Source organism: Rhinolophus sinicus, chromosome X (assembly GCF_036562045.2).
Source record: "Rhinolophus sinicus isolate RSC01 chromosome X, ASM3656204v1, whole genome shotgun sequence".
NCBI classification, from domain to species: Eukaryota; Metazoa; Chordata; class Mammalia; order Chiroptera; family Rhinolophidae; genus Rhinolophus; species Rhinolophus sinicus.
Window position 1 is genome coordinate 18,403,097 of NC_133768.1, and position 20,562 is coordinate 18,423,658.

Sequence of the window (20,562 nt, forward strand, 5' to 3'; positions counted from 1 at the left end):
AACAGTGCTGAGTGTGAGAGACCAGTCACCAGCAATGGCGGCGGCCAGTTCCCAGCGAAGCTTCGCGTAAGAGATGGGCCTGGAAGGATAAGCAGGGCCTAAACCAATGCGGAGGGCGGACAGAAGGCAGGAGGCAAGGCAGGAAGGCGGGAGACCACAGTCCATGCCACAAATGCATCCTCCTCAAGTTTGGCGTCACTTGGAAGCCTGGGCCTGCTCCCAGGACGCATGCGCAAACACCGGCGGGAGGAGGAGGCGAGGAAGGGGTGGGGCATATAATGGGCGGGGCATATAATGGGCAACACTGGGGTGAGAAGCAAGTTTGAAAAGGGCAGGTTTTCTGTGTAACTCAAAGGGTTGCCATAAGGAGCCAGGATATAATATGTGAAAGCAACTTGAAACTAAGACAGGCTGTTAGGGATATTGGGTGTGACTTAACAAAAATCAAGTGCTTACAATAGCAAATGTCATGTGTCAGGTGCCTTGGGTAACAAAGATGAATTCGACATCTCCCAGGGAGCTAGCTGACAGTCTAATAGACTTCTGCTGGATTCAGAAAGATGACAAGAGCTCACAGGAATATAGAAGGGATTCTGGCTCCTTAATGTGATGGGGTAATTGTCAGAAGGTGGAACAACACTTTGCTGGGAGTAAGTCTGGTCTTCTGGGAACTTTTAAAATCTTGATTTAAAAAAACCAAAAAACATTTTGAGACAAGCTGAAGTCACCAAAGTGCCTGTTTGCCCTTGCCTGCTGGAGAATAAATGTTAGACTTTTCTTCTCCAAGTGTCCCAGGACTTAAAAGGGCTGCAACTAGAGGAGGGAATCGTAGCACTGCTCATACAGATCACTTCAAAGAGAAAACGAGTAACTGTTAGAAGTACAAAATGCAAGCGGTCCAAAAGCAGATAGATTAGTTTGACTTTGTTGGGGTGCTGTGCGGTAGTTAGGCTTTGTGGGGAAAAATGGGAATGGGAGGATGTCTAAAACAGTGCAAAGCACCAGACCGCATGAGGCCAGTCACGTGCGATACCAGCAAGTAGCGTTTGCAGAGTTGGGCTGAGCGCCTGGCCCTGGCCCGCCCCAAGGCGCAGGCGCAAATGCGGGCGGGGGGCGAGCAGGCGGGGCTGACGCCCACGTGGCGGAGGGGGGCGGGGGGGCCCGGGAACAGGGGGAGCAGGGGGCGGGGTGGGGGCCGGGGAGTGGGAGGGCGGAGCAGGTCTCGCGAGGCCGCGCCCTGGCTCGCGCGGGCGTCGAGCGCGCGGTTGTAGCTGCCTGGCGGCGGGAGAAGTCGCGCGCGCGCGCGCCAAGGGACTTGTGTCTGCACTCGCGTGGTCATGGAGGCACCGTCGCGGTTGCCAGCCGCGACGACTCCAGTCCCCGGCTGGAGCCGAAGGCTGCTGCTGCTGCCGCTGCTGCTGTTCCTGCTGTCGGCTGGAGCACTGCGGGGCTGGGAGGCAGAGGAGAGGCCGCGAACCCGTGAAGAGGAGTGTCACTTCTACGCAGGGGGACAAGTGTACCCGGGAGAGGCGTCCCGAGTTTCGGTATCCGACCACTCCCTGCACCTCAGCAAAGCTAAGAGTAGGTGGTGCCCCGCCAATGGGGTGGGGTGCGGAGGTGACCGGTGGCAGAGGGAGGCGGGAAGTGAGGAGGGCCGGCAGACACATGTGCCCTGGTTACAGTGGGTACCCCGGAACCTGGCTTAGGCTGCACCCCCTAGGCTGCCTCCGGTCCCTGGGCAGGCCTGGCTTTCTTAGGGAGTGGGGTGGGGGAGTGGGTTCCAGCTGTGAAGAAAGGGATGGTTTTCACTAATCAGATTTTGGAAGAAGTAGTGGTTACCCCAAAGCCGCAGAAAAGGGAAAGGGTGGCCCTGGTCCTGGGCTTGCAGACATCTGAGGATGTTGTGCAAACTGAAACACTTCCTCAAACATCGCCAAGTGGCTGCAGCACGTCACGTCTGTTTCCAAGTACTATTTCAGGGAGGAATACGTTGATAAGTTGAATAAGGATTCACAAAAAGTTTGATTAAACAGAAAAGTGGCTAAACAAAATGCTCGGGAGAGCAAACATTTCACCTTTTTCCTTTTGTTCATCTTATAAGGAAGACTATTACAAGCCCTTCCCCAAAACCTGTATAGTTAATGTGTATTCTTTGTGTCTCTTAGAGATGAAGAACTTATTGCGGGGTGTACTTTGGAGGCTTTTTGTAGGGAAAGGGGGGGAAAGGAGGTTGGAAGTAATGCATCTGAGTTGATGATAAACCTCGTGGCAAATTTGTGTCCTGCCAATTTGGCTTTTCATTATTTGCATTTCTGTCCAGTGTACACAGCTAATGGCCACTTTCAGGAAGGACACGTCAGACTAGTAAGACACTGATAAAGTTGTGGCCTGCTGCATCTGGATGTTAAGGTTAGCCAAAAAGAAGTGACCAGAGGTTAAAGGATAAAAACTGTCCCTTGCTTGCTTTAAAGTAACCTGCTTTTCCTACGGATCCTTGGCATTCTGAACATGTGTATTTGGCTTTTGTGGTTCAGTTATAGCATGTTCTATGCCAGCATTCAGTGAAAAAAGTATACTTTACAGTTATGAATCCTAAGTGTTAAGTGGGATGTTGTTATGACTTAGTGGGAGTGATGAGAAAACTGTTTTGCCTCCTTAAACATTTGCAGTTATTTTCTACTGAAAGTTAACTACTCTTATTTTTTTTTAAACCCAGTTTGCCCTTTTAAAATCATAATATTTCCAAGTCCCATTTAGTTTAACTTGCCTGGGAAGATATTTTGAAATATGTCAGCTAGTTAAGTGTTTACTGGCATTACACGTATTTCTCATCAGAAATCCCATCTAAGTCTTCTCATAAAAGCAAAAAAAAGCAATTGTAGTAGAGTTTCCTTTACCAGCAAACTTTTTCAAATTTTTGTAGGCTTATCTAGAATTAAAGAGACAAGGACTTTTATTCATAAAATGGAATATTATAGAGCCATTAAGGTCATACTTACAAATAACTTTTAGTAACATGAAAACCTGTTCATGATTTACTATTGTTTCTTAAAGAAGTGCAACATGATCCAAATTTGTGTGCTTAAGAAAGACTGGAAGAAAAGCATCATAAATTTAATAAAATAAAATTTAAAAAATAATGTTAACAGTAGTTAAATTAATGAGGTTATGGGAAGAGGAGATTTAAATATGCTTCTTTATACTGCTTTATTTTTGCCAGAATCTTTGTTATATGATTTATATTCAGGATTTTAATAGATGCAAGGGGTTGTTTTGGGAATTGCATTTATAGATCTTAGCAAGGTGACTACATTCTTTTTGCTCTATAAATTGATAAGTTTTTTCTTTGAATTAACACTGCAATTCTTAAATCAAGAACCCAAAATTTCCTCAGAATTTTGAGAACAAAATTTATTTTTCAGATTTGGTTTTCCCAACATGCTAAAATCATTAAGGAGTGTCATTTTAACAGATGATTACAATTCTAACCTCACACTTGAGTGGAATTTTCAGTAATGTCTGTAAAGCATATAGTTTAGTACCCTTCTGCTATGTAATTCTCCCTCCTGGCCTTAACCTAATCAGATCAGGATATTTATATGCGGTACAGTGCTGACTCAAGATAAGTAATTACGTTATATATTAACTTCACAGAAAAATTTATCTTAAGTTTGTGTCTGTTTTCAGAGTGACCATAAATGCTGGCTGTTATACAAAATATAATAAATGCTGGCTATTATAAGCCTTACTTTCTAGGAACCTTAGTCAAACTTGGAAGTATTGACTTCAATGTATGTAACGGTTCTGAAAGTTTAAGTGCTATCTGAATGTGTTAACAGAAGATCAAGGCACATTATTATCGAAGCATGTTGACTAGAATTACAGCATGCCCTTACAAGAGAGCAGCACGAACTATTCAATTTCCATCAGGTCACTTAAAACCTGTTCAAGGGGGTCTCCTCTTTCAGAACCTTCTAGGAAAATAATCCTATCGTCTGGGATTTTATACTTCTGGCCTAACGCATTTGCAGATTTCCTTGAGTGTGGCAGAAGGTCCTCTGTGTGTGAGAAACTGGACATTTAAATTAGTACATCTGAAAGACTACCAGTAGAGAAAGGAACATCTAATTATTTGAAATGTAGGAAGTTGTTTAACTTGGAGGGGCTGTATTGAAGTATCCAGTAGAGTTTTAGTGCAGGATAGAATGTGGAGTGGGGGAATGAGCATGAATAGAGAAAAAAAAAAGTATTTTCACTAACCTCCAGCTGAAATTGAGCATTTCCTTCCATTATAAACGTCAGCAACAAATCATATTTGCTTCAGCAGTACTTGTTTGTACCTGTTGCCAGTAAACCCACAAGTATTTTCATGCCACATTATGGTTGTTGCAGTAAATGAAACATCATTTACACTCTTCACTATTTTGGGTAGTTATTAGATCACTGCTAGATCCTGCATTTTTAAAGAGTTAATAAAAGGGCACATGTATTACTACATCACCAACTTGTTTTTAATATTTTGATAATTGCATTTCAATATAATTGGTTTTCTTTGTAATTCTATATATTTTATTTTACATATCCAATAACACTATTCTCGGAAGTCTGTGTCACCAAACTGCTAAAGAGATTCAAAGGTTTAGAAGCCTTGATTTTTAGTGATTTCCTAAAGCTGTCTTTCTGTCATCCCACCAACTTTCTCAGTGTTATAAAACATCCTATATTTTTCTCAGTTTCCAAGCCAGCACCTTATTGGGAAGGAACAGCTGTGATAAATGGAGAATTTAAGGAGCTGAAGTTAACTGATTATCGTGGGAAATACCTGGTGTTTTTCTTCTACCCACTTGATTTGTAAGTAATACATAAACATAGCAGCTAGTAAAACCTTAGTTATTATCAGTCATTAATCAAGAACATCAAACACTTAGAAGTATTTTATTTAGCTCTTGGTTCTCAAAAGGCAAGCTGAGATGAAGTTTTCCAAGAAGGTACCATGTATTTCAGAATCATATCCCATTGATCCCAATACTTTATACTTATATCTACATGTTTGTGTTATCACAATGTAATCCTTAGAGGAAAAAATACAATTATATTCATTAAGCTACACTTACTAAGGCAAGAAAATGGAATGACAATATTTTAGAAAGCATTTAATGGCATGACTTATACCACAAATCTAGTAATGTATCCCCATTAAACAAAATTAATAAGCCCTTTTCTCTCTTGATGCCATTTAATTATGGTTTTACTATTTTTATTCTTTGCTGCATCTGTTGCTTTCCGGTGATTTGAAAATTCTACTGAATTATTGCATATGCTTAACAAATAATGCTTATTAATATAAACTATGGTTATTATGGGGGGGAGGGTTCTCTTTAGCTCTATGACAGTGAGTACTTTTATAGTCAGAAAGTTGACTCAAAGTAAATACTCTTGCAGCTTTAATCACATCGAGGATTTAATTTTATTTTGAGTGTTTTTTAAATTCCAAGAAAGTGAAAAGATACTAAAAAGAGTTATCCCAACTTGTATATTTTTTCTACTTAAATACGTATTTTGGTTACAAAAAGTTAAGTAAAAGATTCTTCTATCTTTTCCACTGTATATTAAAGTCCTTTTTCTGTTAGGACTGATCTAGAACTATGTAAATAAAATTTAAACTTGCAGGAAGGATATACTTAAATTCATCTCTGTAGGTTGTCTCTAGGCCAGGGGTCAGCAAACTTTTTACGTACAGGGCCAGATAGTAAATATTTTAGTCTTATGGTGATCTCTTTTCCAACTACTCAACTTCACCACTGTAGCACAGAAACAGCCATGCATAATACATAAACAAATGAGTGTTCTATTCCATTGAAAGTTTATTTACAAAAAAAATTAAGATAGGCTAGATTTGGCCTGTGGACTGAAGTTTGCTGACCCCTCCTCTACCCCCCTTCCTCTAAGATAGGAAGAATTCTCCTAAAAATTAGTACATTGAGATCAAAACAAATCATGAATCTACTTAATACATAACCTTTTAAGTTAGTAAGAACTTGTTTCTTTCTAATCAACTTGTACCGTGGCTTGACAAGCTAAAATGTATAATATACTTTCATTTCTTATAGAAACCAGAAGTAGAAATTTTAATATCAAAATTATAGGCATCCTAAATTCATGTTATAAAACCAAAAAGTTTACACATATATAAAATATGACACTAAACCTGGATTTTGACATTAGTCTAACAGAGCAAACAAATATGCTCTGTTTCTCCAGTGTTGTTTCAAATTCCATAATGAATAAGACATAGCTAATTAGAGCATGCTGTTAGTAATGGCCTTCAAGGGGCAAGGAGCTAAGATAGCTTCTTCCTGTTATGTATATGTAATGCCAGACTGGGTCTGCTTAGAGAAGGAAGAATTCTGGGGCATTTGCCAGTCTGCAAGGATGAAAGCCACAAATGTAACCCTTCAGTTTTCTTCCAGAACTTTTTCTCTGTCTTCAGTAAGAAGGTGGGCAAATGTGTCTCTAGATAGCATTTCTTGGGATAAAAGGAAGGCAGGGGCTGGCCATTCCTACCTGTTGGGAAATACTAAAAATACATACTATGGCCGAGGTTTCCAGGGATTTAACCTAGATTAGAACTCTCTGGTTGCATATGACAGTCCTCCACTTGAACAACTGAAACATCTGAAAGCCTATATTGGACTGTGGTAGGAACTTGTCCCCTAAATCAACATTTTTCAAACTTTCTTGACCATGACACACAGTAGGAAATGAATTTTCCATTGCCACTCAGTACACTTAAACATTTACAGGGTAACATTCAATTTATATGTACCAGTACAGCCAGGCTGTACTGAAATACTGAGATGATAAATAGCCATTTTCCCAGCCTCCTCCCACGTTGCCCTTCCCACCTGGTCCTTTTCAGAAACCTTAGCGCTAAAGCCAACTTTGAGTTAAGGTTGTTAAATATTTTTCATACCACTCCTGAACACACATATTGTGTGTGTACCTTGTTTATATATATTTTACCTTTACTATAAATAAAGTATTCTTGCAATTTACTTTTACTATAAATGATGTATTCTCATATTTTCTATTTCACTTTTTAAAAATGTTGATTGGAACTCAGTAAATTGGCTTAGGTAGTTCCTACCACAGTCTGAAAAATACTACACTGAGGTAACATTCTCTAAACGTGCCCTTCAGACAACAGGACTGGAATACATGGTAGAAGAGGACCTTACCAAGAAAGGGAGGGAGATGGGAGAGCATTTCTTCATCTTCAAAACAGAGATAGATGCATCTAGCCCATAGGGCTGCTATAGGAATATAAAAAATTAGTGAAGTTATGTAAAATTTATATAGATCCTTTAAAGGCTGTAAAGCATTATATAAAGTATTATTACGTAAAAGCTAATAAAGTGGGAGCGGTGCTACCATAAGGGGAGAAGGGAACATTGGTTGACCACTGATCAATAATCTTTCATTTTTCAAGTCATAAAAATAAAGTTTATTGAGATGTAATTGGGAACTATGTAATACACATATACCATTTTTATTATATTTGATCAAATGACAATCTTTTAGACTACTCCATCTGGAGAAGGTTTATATATGAAATTGTTCTTAATGTGTACTTTAATGTACTAAAGGTGTCGATAAAAAGTAAGTTATTTGAAACTTCACATACGAGGTGTGATCAAAAGATACGGTGAATGTTTAAATAAAAAAATTATTACAATAAAAGACACATTGCCATTAATCCCCCTCAAAATACTCCCCCTCACTTCAAACACACTTATCCCATCATTCTTGCCACTTTATTGAAACAGTTCTGGAAGTCCTCTTTTGTGAATGTCTTTAGTTCATCCTCCATCATGACAACGCTCCGTGTCACACATCACTTCTGGTATGACAATTTCTGTCAAATAAAAACATTACGGTGTGTCCTCATCCACCTTATTCACCGGATCTGGCACCATGCGACTTCTGGCTCTTCCCCAAAGTCAAAATGACCATGAAAGGAAAATGTTTTGAATCGATTCAAGACATTGAGGCAGCCATGACAAAACAACTAAAGACATGAACAAGGACTTCCAGAACTGCTCCAGAAAGTGGCAAGAATGACGGGGTAAGTATGTTCAAAGCAACGGGGAGTATTTTGAGGGGGATTAATGGCAATGTGTCTTTTACTGTAATAATTTTTTTTATTTAAACATTCACTATATTGTTTGATCACACCTTGTCGTATATGCATATTTTGAGAATACTGAATATGTATATTTTTTTACTTTCAGCACTTTTGTGTGTCCAACTGAAATTATCGCCTTTGGTGACAGAATTGAAGAATTCAGATCCATAAACACTGAAGTGGTAGCGTGCTCCGTTGATTCACAGTTTACCCATTTGGCCTGGTCAGTATCTTACACTTACATTCATAGGGAAAAGAATGGATTTATTCTTAAATTACGGGCAGACAACTCTTAACATAATAGGAATATAGTTATTTATCCTACAATCCAGGAGTAGATTTATCTGAGAGCTATTAATTCAATGAAGTTATGATAAAAATGCTTAAGGATTTTATAGGACATTTCAAAATTGGGGAGAAAAAGTTCAATGCAAAAGATGTAATATCCATAGCAAAAATCAATTGTATGGTTACTTAATTATGACAAATTGGGTAACAATCTGGAGGAAAAAAATCTTTAAAATACCATTTCTCTGTTACGCAGTTGTCTAGTATTAAGTCAAACTCAAAATAGCCTTTATAATTACTTTTCAAGAAGCAATGATTTTTAAAATTAATTTTAGAAATTTTATTAATTGTTCTACCTAATTAATTGCAAAGAATTGCAAATTAAAATGACAAGAGATGCCATTTTTTCCCCTGCCTGATTGGCCAAGATTCCAAATATTGAAAAATTTCATCCAGTGATGACAAAGGTGGGAAAAAATGGCACACTCATACAACAAACAGCTGGTTCAGCATTTCTGGAGAGCAGTTAGACAACAATATGTTTCAAAATTTGAAATGTGCCTGTTGATGTGAGTTTTTAATCATATCCACAATTTTGTGCACAAAATTTTATGCACAATAAAGACTGTTCAGAATTATATTGATTTTAAAACTTTAATTCATCAAAGTAACAAATTTATTTCTCCATTTACAGTTATACATACATACATGTACATGTATATGTATATATAACTAAAATTTAATTGGTTCAGGAGCCACAATTTAAATGTAATTTATATTCCCTTAAGTAATTATCTTAAGTATTTTAAAATGCTTATATATTTTGTTTGATTTCCTTTAAGTATCTCAGTTTTCAGACACACCTTCCCAAGACTTAAGTAATTCTTACAAATCTAATAAACAAATAGATACGGTATATTTTAAGTCCTTTTAAAATGTTTCCTTACTGTTTATAAACTGAATGAAATTTCAAAGTACACATTTTAAATTGGAATTACAAAGTAAATCTGTTGTTCTAATATGACAAATTCACTTAAACATTATAAATAACTCAATATACAAATATGTACTGATGATTTCTTAATATAAAAATATTAAAACTGTGGGTTTAATTTGCTTCATCACTTCCATAATAATTCTGAATCTTCATAGTATTAAAATTCTTCATAGGATTAAAATCATCCCAAATAATTTGGGGTTGCTTTCCCAAGGAATTTTTGGGGATATATTCTCAGCTGGATAGGTTTCATAACCAGATTTCTATTTGGATGTCAGAACTGGGGCTGCAGGCATACGAAGCAGTCTTTCCCCGTTTTCTCGCTGCTGCCAGTGCCCTACGACTGGGGCACCAGCTCATCTCCCGGGTGTCAAGTTCAAGAATACTTAAATCTGAAGACTGATGCATCTGAGATTATGTCTAATTTCCTTCACTGCTGCAAGTGGACTTTTCATTGTGTCTGTCAGAATATTATAATATCACCCAGTTGTATTAATATTCTGCCTCTCTCAAGGCATTGTCTTGTGATCACAATTCTCAGGTTAGGCTTATAACAGTGCATATCCTTTGATCCATCAATTCCACTTCTGGGAATTAATCGGACAAGTGTACAAAGTTGAGAATACAAGGATGTTTCCAGCAGTGTTTGTAAAAGCAAAAAATATGTTAAGTTTAAATGTGTCAGTAGAGATTAGTAAAATACAGTATGTGTGTACATTAAAAATGTGATGTATAGCTCCATATTTAGTGTTTAAAGGATATGAATATATTGTTAAGTGGGGAAAAAAAGGTAAGAAAATAGTATATGTTTTTTTTTTAGAGAAAGAACATGTGTGTTGTGTGTTCATGTGTGTGCATATGCAGAAAAAGAGTGCTGACTGTTTTGATAATATGCTATGTACTTAACTCTGAGAGGTAAATGTTCTGTTTCTTAACAGGATTAATACTCCTCGAAGACAAGGAGGTCTCGGATCAATAAGGATTCCACTTCTTTCAGATCTGACCCATCAAATCTCAAAGGACTATGGCGTGTATCTAGAGGACTCAGGCCACACTCTTAGGTACCTTTCAATGGTTTTACGTTAGACAAATCCAAATATATTTGTAATCCTCCTTGAAATGGAGTTAGAAGATACAGGTTTAATCAAGAAATATTATGTGCTCTATTTGCAAAAATATCGAGGTACTGTTTGAAATAATTGGTGAGCACCATACTTAAACTATGTGAGTGGCATGGACTGTTAGAGCTAGAAAACCAATCCTGTCATTTTACAGAGGAACAGATTCCTAGAGTTCCATGAATCTAGCCAGTTATATAATTAGTTAATGGCACAGTGCTTACTTGAACACAGGTCCCCAGACTCCTAGTCCCATTTCTTGCTCCTCTTCACCAAACTGACTCCAATTATGTTTTTTCTAAATACAAGTTATCATAGTATTTAGCAAACCTGTGTCTTTGGAGTAGGAAAACTTAAGAAAATATTTTACCCAACAGCTCTCGCTGGGTTACTTGAGCTAATAAATGCAAATAAAATTCATTGGGAAAAAAGGGCAATTTTAGCTTAAAACAGTTGTAATTTCTTATGGTTATATTGTTGATTTGCTTTGCAGTGCTAATAGTTTCTTTTTTTAATGTTTTATGTGAAAATGTCAGCATTTTATAATCCTGTTTTTTAAGAACAGCTTTATTGAACTATATCATTACCATACAACTCACCCAATATAAAGCATACAGTTCAGTATTTTTTAGTATATTCAGAGAGTTGTGCAACCATTACCACAATCAATTTTAGAATATTTTCATTTCTCCAAAAGAAACCCCACACCCATTAGCAGTTACTCCCCCTTTCCCTCAATTTTCTGGCTCCCATGCCTGCCTGCCTGCCTTCTTTATTTAATCCCTTGTTTTAGTGAAGCACATCTTTATTGCTTCCCAGTAAAAGGTCATTGGAAGGTAAAATGGTTGAGGCATTCCATGTCAGAAAATGTTTTTATTCTGCTTTCATGTTGATTAATAATTTGACTAGGTACAGAATTCTAGAGTGAAAGGCATTTTCCTGAAAACATTTGAAAGCATTGCCCTGCTACTTTAGCTTCTGGGGTTGTTATCAAGATGTCTGTTGCCATTTTATTTTCTGATTTTTTTTATAAGAATGACCAATCTCTTCTCTATGGAAGACATACATACATATTACACCAAGTATGGCAAATGTTTTAAAGTCTACCAAAGAAGCAGTTCACAAAGTTAAACAGAAAACAGAAGCTAGAATTTGCTACCAAAGAAAAGGCAGATTTGTTTTTGTGTGATATGTGGATATGATGTATGTTACAGAGGCAAGCTCAAAATTTCAGATCAGACTCACTTCAGAACAGATCTGATCACCACTGATAACAATTTTCAACTGTCAAAGTAGCTACATGAAAGAACACCCAAAGAATAATAATGAACAGTTTTGCCCGAGTTTGGCAAGTTGACCTGGCCCAAGGAGAGTGAGCCCTAGTTAGTTCAGACATCAAGTTGTTCATTCAAAAAATGTATTATAGGATAAGCAGGAATACTTTAGTAATGTTAATATGTATGAAATAAAATTTCATGGAATATATATGTAATTGCATGTATTTCTATTAAAATATATCTCATCACTATTTATAATACTTGTACACAAGCAATTATCCCAGTACCTGAGATCTTCTCTAATCCAAATAAGTATTGGGTTGAAATCCATATTGACTTAAATAAATAGAAAGTAAAGTCTTTTGGAAATTTTTGTTTATCTCTAGTCTACTTTAACTCTTGCAATGCCACCCCTATCTCAATAACAGTTCTTTTTGGTCAAACTACATTGTTCCCCAAGCCACAGAAGTGATTTAGAGGGAAAGGTAACTTCACTTATATTGGTGACTTTGTCTTTTTCCACCACTGAAAAAGGAAATACAAATACATTCTAAACAGCCAGTGACAAGCAGGATGGGTCACTCCTTCACCCAAAAGATTTTGCTATGTAGTTTTATCTGTTCATTTACAGTGCAGTAAAATCCCAAAGCTAGTACATGTGAAGATTCAACTGTAAATACCACAGTACATTTCATAGACAAAAATAAAATTTTAAAGCTACAATTTAACAATGATAATCCCAAATTATACAGTAGGTAAGTGTGGGTATGAGGTAAGTGTGCGTGTACCAGTCAAGTAGGTAGGTAGTGTGTTGTTGGTTCTGCATAACAATCCTGTGTGGATGGTACAAGGATTCACATTAACTAGTAGTATTCATCTTAACTGAGGAATGGCCTCACCTCTGCCACTCTTGTGTTTTACAGAGGTCTCTTCATTATCGATGACAAAGGAATCCTGAGACAGATTACTCTGAATGACCTTCCTGTGGGTAGATCAGTGGATGAGACCCTTCGTTTGGTTCAAGCATTCCAGTATACCGACAAACACGGAGAAGGTACCCTTTCCTTCTAAACATCATAGCCTTTGGATTTTTTAGTTTGACAGATAGCAGCATAATTAGTTTGATTTCTTATCCTGAAAGTAATTCAGATCGTTCCAAAGTCTTCTGATTGTTTTCAAATTATTCACCAATCTTTTTAGCAGATCAAATTATTATTTAAAGTGCTTTTAACAAAATATCACTAATACATTCTACTTACTGAATGAGATGCAAAAATATTCATTATTTGTGTAGTCCTTATGGATAAGCCCAAAGAGAAAAGTTTCTGCTACTACAATTTTCAAATTATGTTTCTATAAACTTAAAATGTGCCAGTCTGGCAGTATGTAGTAATGTAGGATTTATTTGCAGGTTTACATTATTTGATATAGATTTTCTCCTTAGGATAATTCAGTATCACACTAGTAATCTCATCAGTTCATCCTTTCACTCTGGGTTTTCACAGTAGCTAAATGGAGAAGGTCAGGTTTTGCTAAAAATAGAACATATGTTTTATATTCCTTTCAAAAATGTAACTCAGGGCAGCTGGATGGCTCAGTTGGTTAGAGCGCGAGCTTTGAACAACAGGTTTGGCAGTTCGATTCCCACATGGGCCAGTGAGCTGTGCCCTCCACAACTAGATTGGGAAAGAAAAAGTTAACTCAGTGCCTGGGTCAGGGTGCATTCCAAATCAAGGGGATATCCTACTTCCTGAATAATTTTAAAATCTCTTGACAAACAGCAAACCATGGCATCAGTGCAAAATTCTGCAGAAAATAGCAAATAAGCTTATTGTAAGTTTATGTAAATTCAGATAAATTTCTGCCATGCCCAGACATTTCAGTTCACCAGACTCCCAAACTTTCCAACTTTATTAGAGGAACACTCAGTTTGATTTCTCATGTTATAAAGGTAACTAAACATAACTGGCAAAAATCCAAATAGATTAGCTGCCTGCTGATAAGCCCCATGACTGAAATTCCTTGGTGCGAGCAGGCAAGCTAACAGAAGTGTTCAGTGGCCTAGAAATGTTCTCATTACTATTGGCTGTATTTTCAGTTTCATTTGGAAAAAGTAAAGCCAAGAGTTACTAAGAGAATTGAACTCTGTTTTTAAACTGTCTGTTGCCAATTTTTGTTCCTTTCAGTCTGCCCTGCTGGCTGGAAACCTGGTAGTGAAACAGTAAGTCAAACTAATTTTTCTCTTAAGGGGATGGCTGGGGCCAAAAATGCCAACCTTAAGATAATCCTTCCTTGTAATAGTATTATCTTGATTTTGTAAATGAAGTAAACAAACTTTCTAGGCAAAAATCAGAAGAGCACAGGCATTCTTTGAGCTGTAGGGAGAGTAGCTGAAACTGGAGAAAGCAGAAGATGGGACTTCATACTGTGAATTTTAAAGCCACGTATCCAGAGAAATATACCATTAAAAACAACAAAAATGGGAATAGTGGAAACTTGGTAGAATAAATTCAGAGGTCTCAAAAATCATATATGGAATTTCTTCCTATACTTTGGCAAAGAAAACAGTCACAAGCAAAACCTTTCTATATGTAGTAAAAAGCTTTGGAGAAAATCTGGCTTAATTAACACTGAAGCTAATGATTCCTTCTCATTTGAAGGAAGAAAAGATTGAAACAAGGACATTCTTTCACTTAGGGAGGCTGTATAATTTATAGACAATCGCTGAAGTAGTCTCTGGCCAAAATACAATTTGGAAACTTACTTGAACCTTTTTTAATTAACATCTTTTAAATACCAAGAGTTTTACGCAAACTGTAGTTATGAAACTGAAAAATACTAGAGCATTCGAAGAAGAAATTACCTTAGGATAAAAGAAAAACAGGCTAAGACTTTCTTCCTCAGCAAACCAGAAAAGAAAAAAAAAAAAACCAGAAAACAAAAAACAATACTGCCATTAGCCATAGACGATGAGAGGTAGAAATTCACTGTGTAACCTCATTCAGATTAGGTAAAGTAACATTTCACTGGTTTTGAACCAATTTTTGATGGCTTTGCAAAACAACTTTGCCCTTGGGGGTCAGAGTTAATGTTACAGTACAAATTCATTCACCTCTACATAGGTCGGACGGCTCTCAAAGGGGATTTGAAGTTAGGCATTAAAGGTACTTTGAGCACTAGGTATTTTCCATTCTAAATTAGTCCTACGGTTAGTTGATAATTATTGAGTGTGAGGCTTACAGATAGAAATATGAATCAGATGCTGCGGGCGTCACCTGAGAAGCCTTGAAACGCATTTCTAGATAAGTCTTGAAGCGAGGGGCACTTCCCCGTAGAGCTGTAGCAAGCCACCCGTGTTGCTGAGTGACGTCACTGTCAGTCATGCGCATGTGCTGTGAGATCAGCAAGAGTGCCCAAGAAGTACAAATTAACTACGAAGGGTATCACAGGGCGAGGACTTTACATTTCCCAAAACACTGACTATCCACTTGGTTAACTTGGGAGCGGGGGGACAGGGACACAAACCCCTTTGAGAATCTGATGAAAACCATGGATTCTCCCTCCAGTAAAATGCACATGTGTTATCACATACTGTGTTTGGGCATTCATTTTTTTCTTCCCAGCTTTACTGAGGTATAATTGACAACTACAATTGTATATATCTAAAGTGCATAACATGATGATTTGATAGATGTATACGCTGTGAAATCATTACCACAATCAGCTTCATTAGCAAAGCCATTGCCTCACATAGTTCACTTTTCCTGTGTATGGTGGGAAGGCTAAAGATTCACTTTTAGCAAATTTCAAGTGTACAAAACTATTAATTATAGTCACCATGGTATACATGAGGTCCCAGAACTTACTCAGTTTAAAACTGAAGGCTTATACCCTTTGGCCAGCATCTCCCCATTTCCCCCACCCCCAGCCCCTGGCAACCACCATTTACTCTCTGTTTCTCTGGGCATTCTTTCAACAGACATTTCTTGAGCACCTGCTACCGTGTTTCCCCCAAAATAAGACCAGATCTTATATTAAGTTTTGCTCCAAAAGACTCATTAGGGCTTATGTTCAGGAGATGTCATCCTGCAAAATCATGCTAGGGCTTATTTTCCGGTTAGATCTTATTTTCGGGGAAACACAGTATATGGCAACTATTCGAACTATTAGGATAGCCAGAAGGTATTTACTAGTGAACGCCACAGCCAGGGTCCCTGCCCTCACGGTTACATTCTCATTTTACTATGCAAATGCTGTCAGAAACGGGTTGATAGGAGCTGACAGGCTAGGAGCTGACCAGGCTGGGGATAAAGCCGTCAGGGAAGACTTGTAAGAAGAGGGAAGAGAGGGAGCCAGGCCTGCGAGAGCCATGCAGAAAGGACAGCAAGGGCGGAGAACCTGAGGCAGGAACCGCTTAACATGTTCAAGGAACAGAAATGGGGCTGGGGCTGCAGGAATGTAGTGAGCGCCGAGGACTAGGAGAGGAATGCCAGTGCCACATGGCATGGAGAACTGGGATACGATGAACTGGCGGAGCCATGTGCAGGGAACGTAGTGAGGGCAGCAGCTAGTTGGGAGTGGTTTGAGGATGGGGGTGAGGGCAGCAGGACGAAAAGGAGATGAAGTGTGAACTAGTGCGAGAAATACAGCTGGGAAGGGGAGGAGGCCCGAAAGTAGCTGGAAACGGGGGCTGTAGGATCAAAAAAGGTTTCGTGGTGGTGTTTCTTTGAGATAGATGCGCTTTTCATCTCCATCTCCCTCAGGTCTCCCTGGTATATTGCCTCCTGACTTGTCTCCCTGACCTCAGTGTCTCTTCTTCTCCAACACATGTCATTCTCCAGATGAGCAGCTTTTAGCGGCTCTCCCGCACTCACAGGACAAAGTCCAGATGCGGGGCACAGGCATTCTTTGTCTCCGTAGGTCTCTCCTGGGTCATCTGCCCTCGGATTCACTCGCACTCTGTGCTCCCACCAAATCACATGACTCCTTTTTACCCAAAACGAGCCCTGCTTTTTCACACCTTTTTTGCTTTTGCTCAAGTCTTTCTAAAACCCGGAATACCTGTCCCCGTCTCTGAATTCTACTCCTCTTTCAAGACCAACTTAAATGCCAGCTCTGCTCTGAGAGGTCCCTAATGCCATCTCAGCCTCCACTGAGTCACATGGCCTGTGTCATACACGATCGTATTGTGCATTGCATCGAAACACTTGTGTACACAGACGTCCTCCCCACGTGCTTGTACAAGCCTCAAAGGCGGGGGCTTTGGTAGTTGTACCCCACTGCCCAGCGCACTCTTGGCACAAAGTACTTATTCCAGAAAGATTTGCAAATTGAACTGAAATGCAGAAAGATTAGACATTGGCAGACAGAATTACTTCTTGAAATGATGCCTGAAAAACTAGGTCATGTTTACTTTATGCTAAAGAAAAATTCAGAAGAAAACATAACTATTGTGAGGTGATTACAAGAGGTTTTTTTATATGTAGGGCTAGATGTACTTTACCTATAACTATCAGTAACAGTTAATGTGAGGTCAATTTATATGAAAATTTCAAAAAAAATCTAGTAGGTTTCTAAGGCTGTAATGCCATAATAGGAAGCAATATTTTCGTTTAGACTTTTTGTTCAGTCACTACATAGTTTTTGAAAGTAATACTTCATGTTGTATTTGAGTGTGTTTGTTTTTTTTCACTTTGCAGTTTCAGATTAAAAGGTTGCATTCTGAAATTCCAAAAAATCCATTTGAACACACTGCCCCCTTTTCAGGTTGTTATGGCATGCCAACATTTCATCAGCAGATGATTTTAGAAATATATTAACATCTGTAGCCATGCTCTCTTAATGTGTTTGGTTTAATTAGATCAAACCTGAAGATGTCATGAAAGCCTGGTGGCCGAGAGAAGAGTTGTAAGTAAATTTGGGGGTGCTTGAGTACAGATGTTAATTTATTAACAAATTGTATGCCTTGTGGGATAGCTGAGATTACTAGGTAGGACAAATCCAGTTTTACCTATATACAGATGATATAATTTGGTACACAAAAAATCTTCTTTAGTTAAGAGATGGGCCACAAATGTGAGATGACCAATGATGTACTTTGGCTTTTAAAATGAGTAATTTGCTTTTTTTTTCTTTTAACAGATAATCCCAGATCCAGCTGGAAAACTGAAGTATTTCGATAAACTGAACTGAAAAATACTTCAGGTTATGATGCTTGAACATCTTCAATAAAGTACACCGTTTACTACTACATTGTGTGACGGAAGTAATTACTTAGAGAATATAAAAGTCCACATTAGGGCCCGAATATATTTAGTGTTCAAGTTAGACACTGATACCAAAAGAGAGGCAGTTATTTGTTGTCTTTCCAAAATAAGAAATGTCAAATTGAATCAGACTGGTAACGATGATTAAGATTTACGTAGTATGTGCTATGTGCCAGGTGTTGTACTAGGCAGGTTAGGAATGTTATTTAATCCTTACAGCAACTCTGAGTTATTTATTTTATAGACAAGGAAACTAAAGCTCAGATAAATTACTTACCCAAAGTCACACAGCTAGCTGCCAGACTTTGAACCCAGACACGCTCAATCTACTTTCTGTGTTCTTGCCACTCCACTGTGGCTCACCTCTCTGTACCTTTGAGGGTGGCAGGAAAGACTAGGTTGTGAGTACAGTCATCTTCCCAGTATCTGGTAGGGACAGCTGACCCCAGAGCTCACCGCTGTGTACACTATAAAGCCTTTTGGACACCACCCCTTTTCTCTAAATTCATGTTTTCAACTTGTACCAAATTTATAAGTAACAACTTATATGTTTGTATTTAGTTTAACGAATAAAAGTTAAATCCCTAAATATTCACAAATGATCATACACAAAGCTGAACTCTGAGTGGCCAGCTGGCTCAGGTGGTTAGAGCGCAGTGCTCATAACACCAAGGTCACCGGTTCGATTCCCACATGGGCCAGTGAGCTGCGCCCTCCACAACTAGATTGAAAACGACTTGACCTGGAGCTGAACTGCACCCTGCACAACTGGACTGAAAACAACCACTTGACTTGGAGCTGAGCTGTGCCCCCCAAAACTAGATTGAGAGCAGCAACTTGACATGGAACTGATGGGTCCTGGAAAAACACACTGTTCCCCAATATTCCCCAATTAAAATAATTTTAAAAAGCTGAACTCCAGTGCTACTTCATCAACCCATTTGCCACCCTAATATGGCAATTTGTCGTAATTATCTCCAGATGTGCCATGTACTTACGGAACCTGATACCCAAGAGAATTTGCCTCGTCCTGTGTTTTGTGCTAATCCCCTCATCACGCTGAGAGAAGCCATCTAGAACTGGGGGTATTACTGGCCTCCTGGCTGAAACCCTCAGTTCTGTCATAAAATGGTAGGTGATTAGTGACAGGCATTTGAACATGGACATCGTAATCCAACTGCCATTTATAACCTTTTACTATGGCAAAGTATGTTCTAAATGCTAGCTCAGAGTTGAAATTGTAGAAGCCAACCTATTAGTAAAGTTGAAGAGTATTAGTACTTTGGTGTTCAAACAGGTTTATGAAAACCTTGTCAATACATCCAATACAACAGGAATCCTAGTCTCAGCTTTCTTCTTTCCAGTCTGAAATGTACAAATTTTTTTACTCATGGAACAAGCTAGTATCTTCTTGATCAATAGTTTCCTTTCTATGGAGCTTTTCTAACCTCATGTTCATTTTAGGTATGCTTACAAGGAGGACAACTATTTTTAGATCCATTCGACGAAGCCAGTCAATATTTCATTCAACATTCAGCAACTTGATCACCCACTCTACACACTTGGCATATATCAGTAACCAAAAACAACTTTCTGCCCTTAAGGAGCTTAGTATTTGATTACGGAAACGAGTTGATAACGTAATTTCTGGGGACCTGCAAATAAGTGAAAATACATTCTGACTCACCACTTTCATATTAATTGGGTAACGTAAATAGCCATGAGTAAAATAGCATTAAATGCACTCCTCCTCAGTGCCTTTTACAAACTACTTACCCCTTTGAACAGCTGACTTCTGAAAGCCTACAGGTCCAAACTTCCATCTGAAGATGCTCTCCTGTGGCCATTTACAGGAGACTGAAAAAGGAGTGTTCAGGAAGGATCACCATCCCCTGCTGGAAAGGATGGGCCTGGGCCTGACCAGGATGCACCTATAGGAGAACTATTCCTGGAACACGTTGACTTACTGTAATCGAGAGCAGTGCTTCTTACCCGGGGACAATTTGTCCCCAGGGGACATGATGTCTGGAGCCGTTTTTGACTGTCACAACTGTGAGAGTGCTGCTTGCATCTATTTAGAGGCCAAGGGAGCTGCTGAGCATCTCACAATGGACAGGATAGCCTCATAACAAAGACTTAGCCGGCCCAAGATGTCACTAGTGCTAAGGTGGAGAAACCCCTCTAGAGACAGCTGCCAACAGATTAAAGAAAGGAGGAGACCACTACAGTTCAGTAGCTGCCTCTGTAGCAGGACAGACCCTGCCATGATAGTTTATCCAAAATAATAGGTCAAGAGGTGACTTGAAGTTTCTATGACATGCCTATTCAAGTGCACTAATGTGTATGTGTATGTGTGTATGTGTGTGTGTGTGTGTGTGTGTGTGCGTGTGTGTAAAACATCTGTAATCCCATGCTTCTCCCTCCAATTTCT

At 38.6% G+C, this 20,562-nt stretch overlaps 1 protein-coding gene across 3 annotated transcripts; it reads left to right on the forward strand.

Moving 5' to 3' along the window:
* The first annotated feature begins 1,217 nt into the window (after positions 1–1,217).
* On the forward strand, positions 1,218–18,115 carry PRDX4 (peroxiredoxin 4). 3 transcript variants are annotated; one of them, XM_019713812.2, is made up of 8 exons: positions 1,219–1,581; positions 4,734–4,851; positions 8,292–8,408; positions 10,409–10,531; positions 12,789–12,919; positions 14,052–14,086; positions 17,726–17,772; positions 18,007–18,115. In XM_019713812.2, the coding sequence occupies exons 1-8, from the start codon at positions 1,338–1,340 to the stop codon at positions 18,008–18,010; spliced, it is 819 nt and encodes a 272-aa protein (XP_019569371.1). In that variant the 5' UTR covers positions 1,219–1,337; the 3' UTR covers positions 18,011–18,115. The 3 variants fall into 3 exon arrangements, with proteins under 3 accessions (XP_074179650.1, XP_019569371.1, XP_019569370.1); XM_074323549.1 differs by lacking the exons at positions 17,726–17,772; positions 18,007–18,115 and adding an exon at positions 17,565–17,698 and having other exon boundaries at positions 1,218–1,581; XM_019713811.2 differs by lacking the exon at positions 17,726–17,772.
* The last annotated feature ends 2,447 nt before the right edge of the window (positions 18,116–20,562 follow it).

Coding starts and splice junctions, on each gene's coding strand:
- PRDX4 (XM_074323549.1), top strand. CDS start 1,338: ATGGAGGCACCGTCGCGGTTGCCAGCCGCGACGACTCCAGTCCCCGGC. Junction 8,409..10,408: donor CAGTTTACCCATTTGGCCTG/GTCAGTATCTTA, acceptor GTTTCTTAACAG/GATTAATACTCCTCGAAGAC. Junction 14,087..17,564: donor GGAAACCTGGTAGTGAAACA/GTAAGTCAAACT, acceptor TTCACTTTGCAG/TTTCAGATTAAAAGGTTGCA.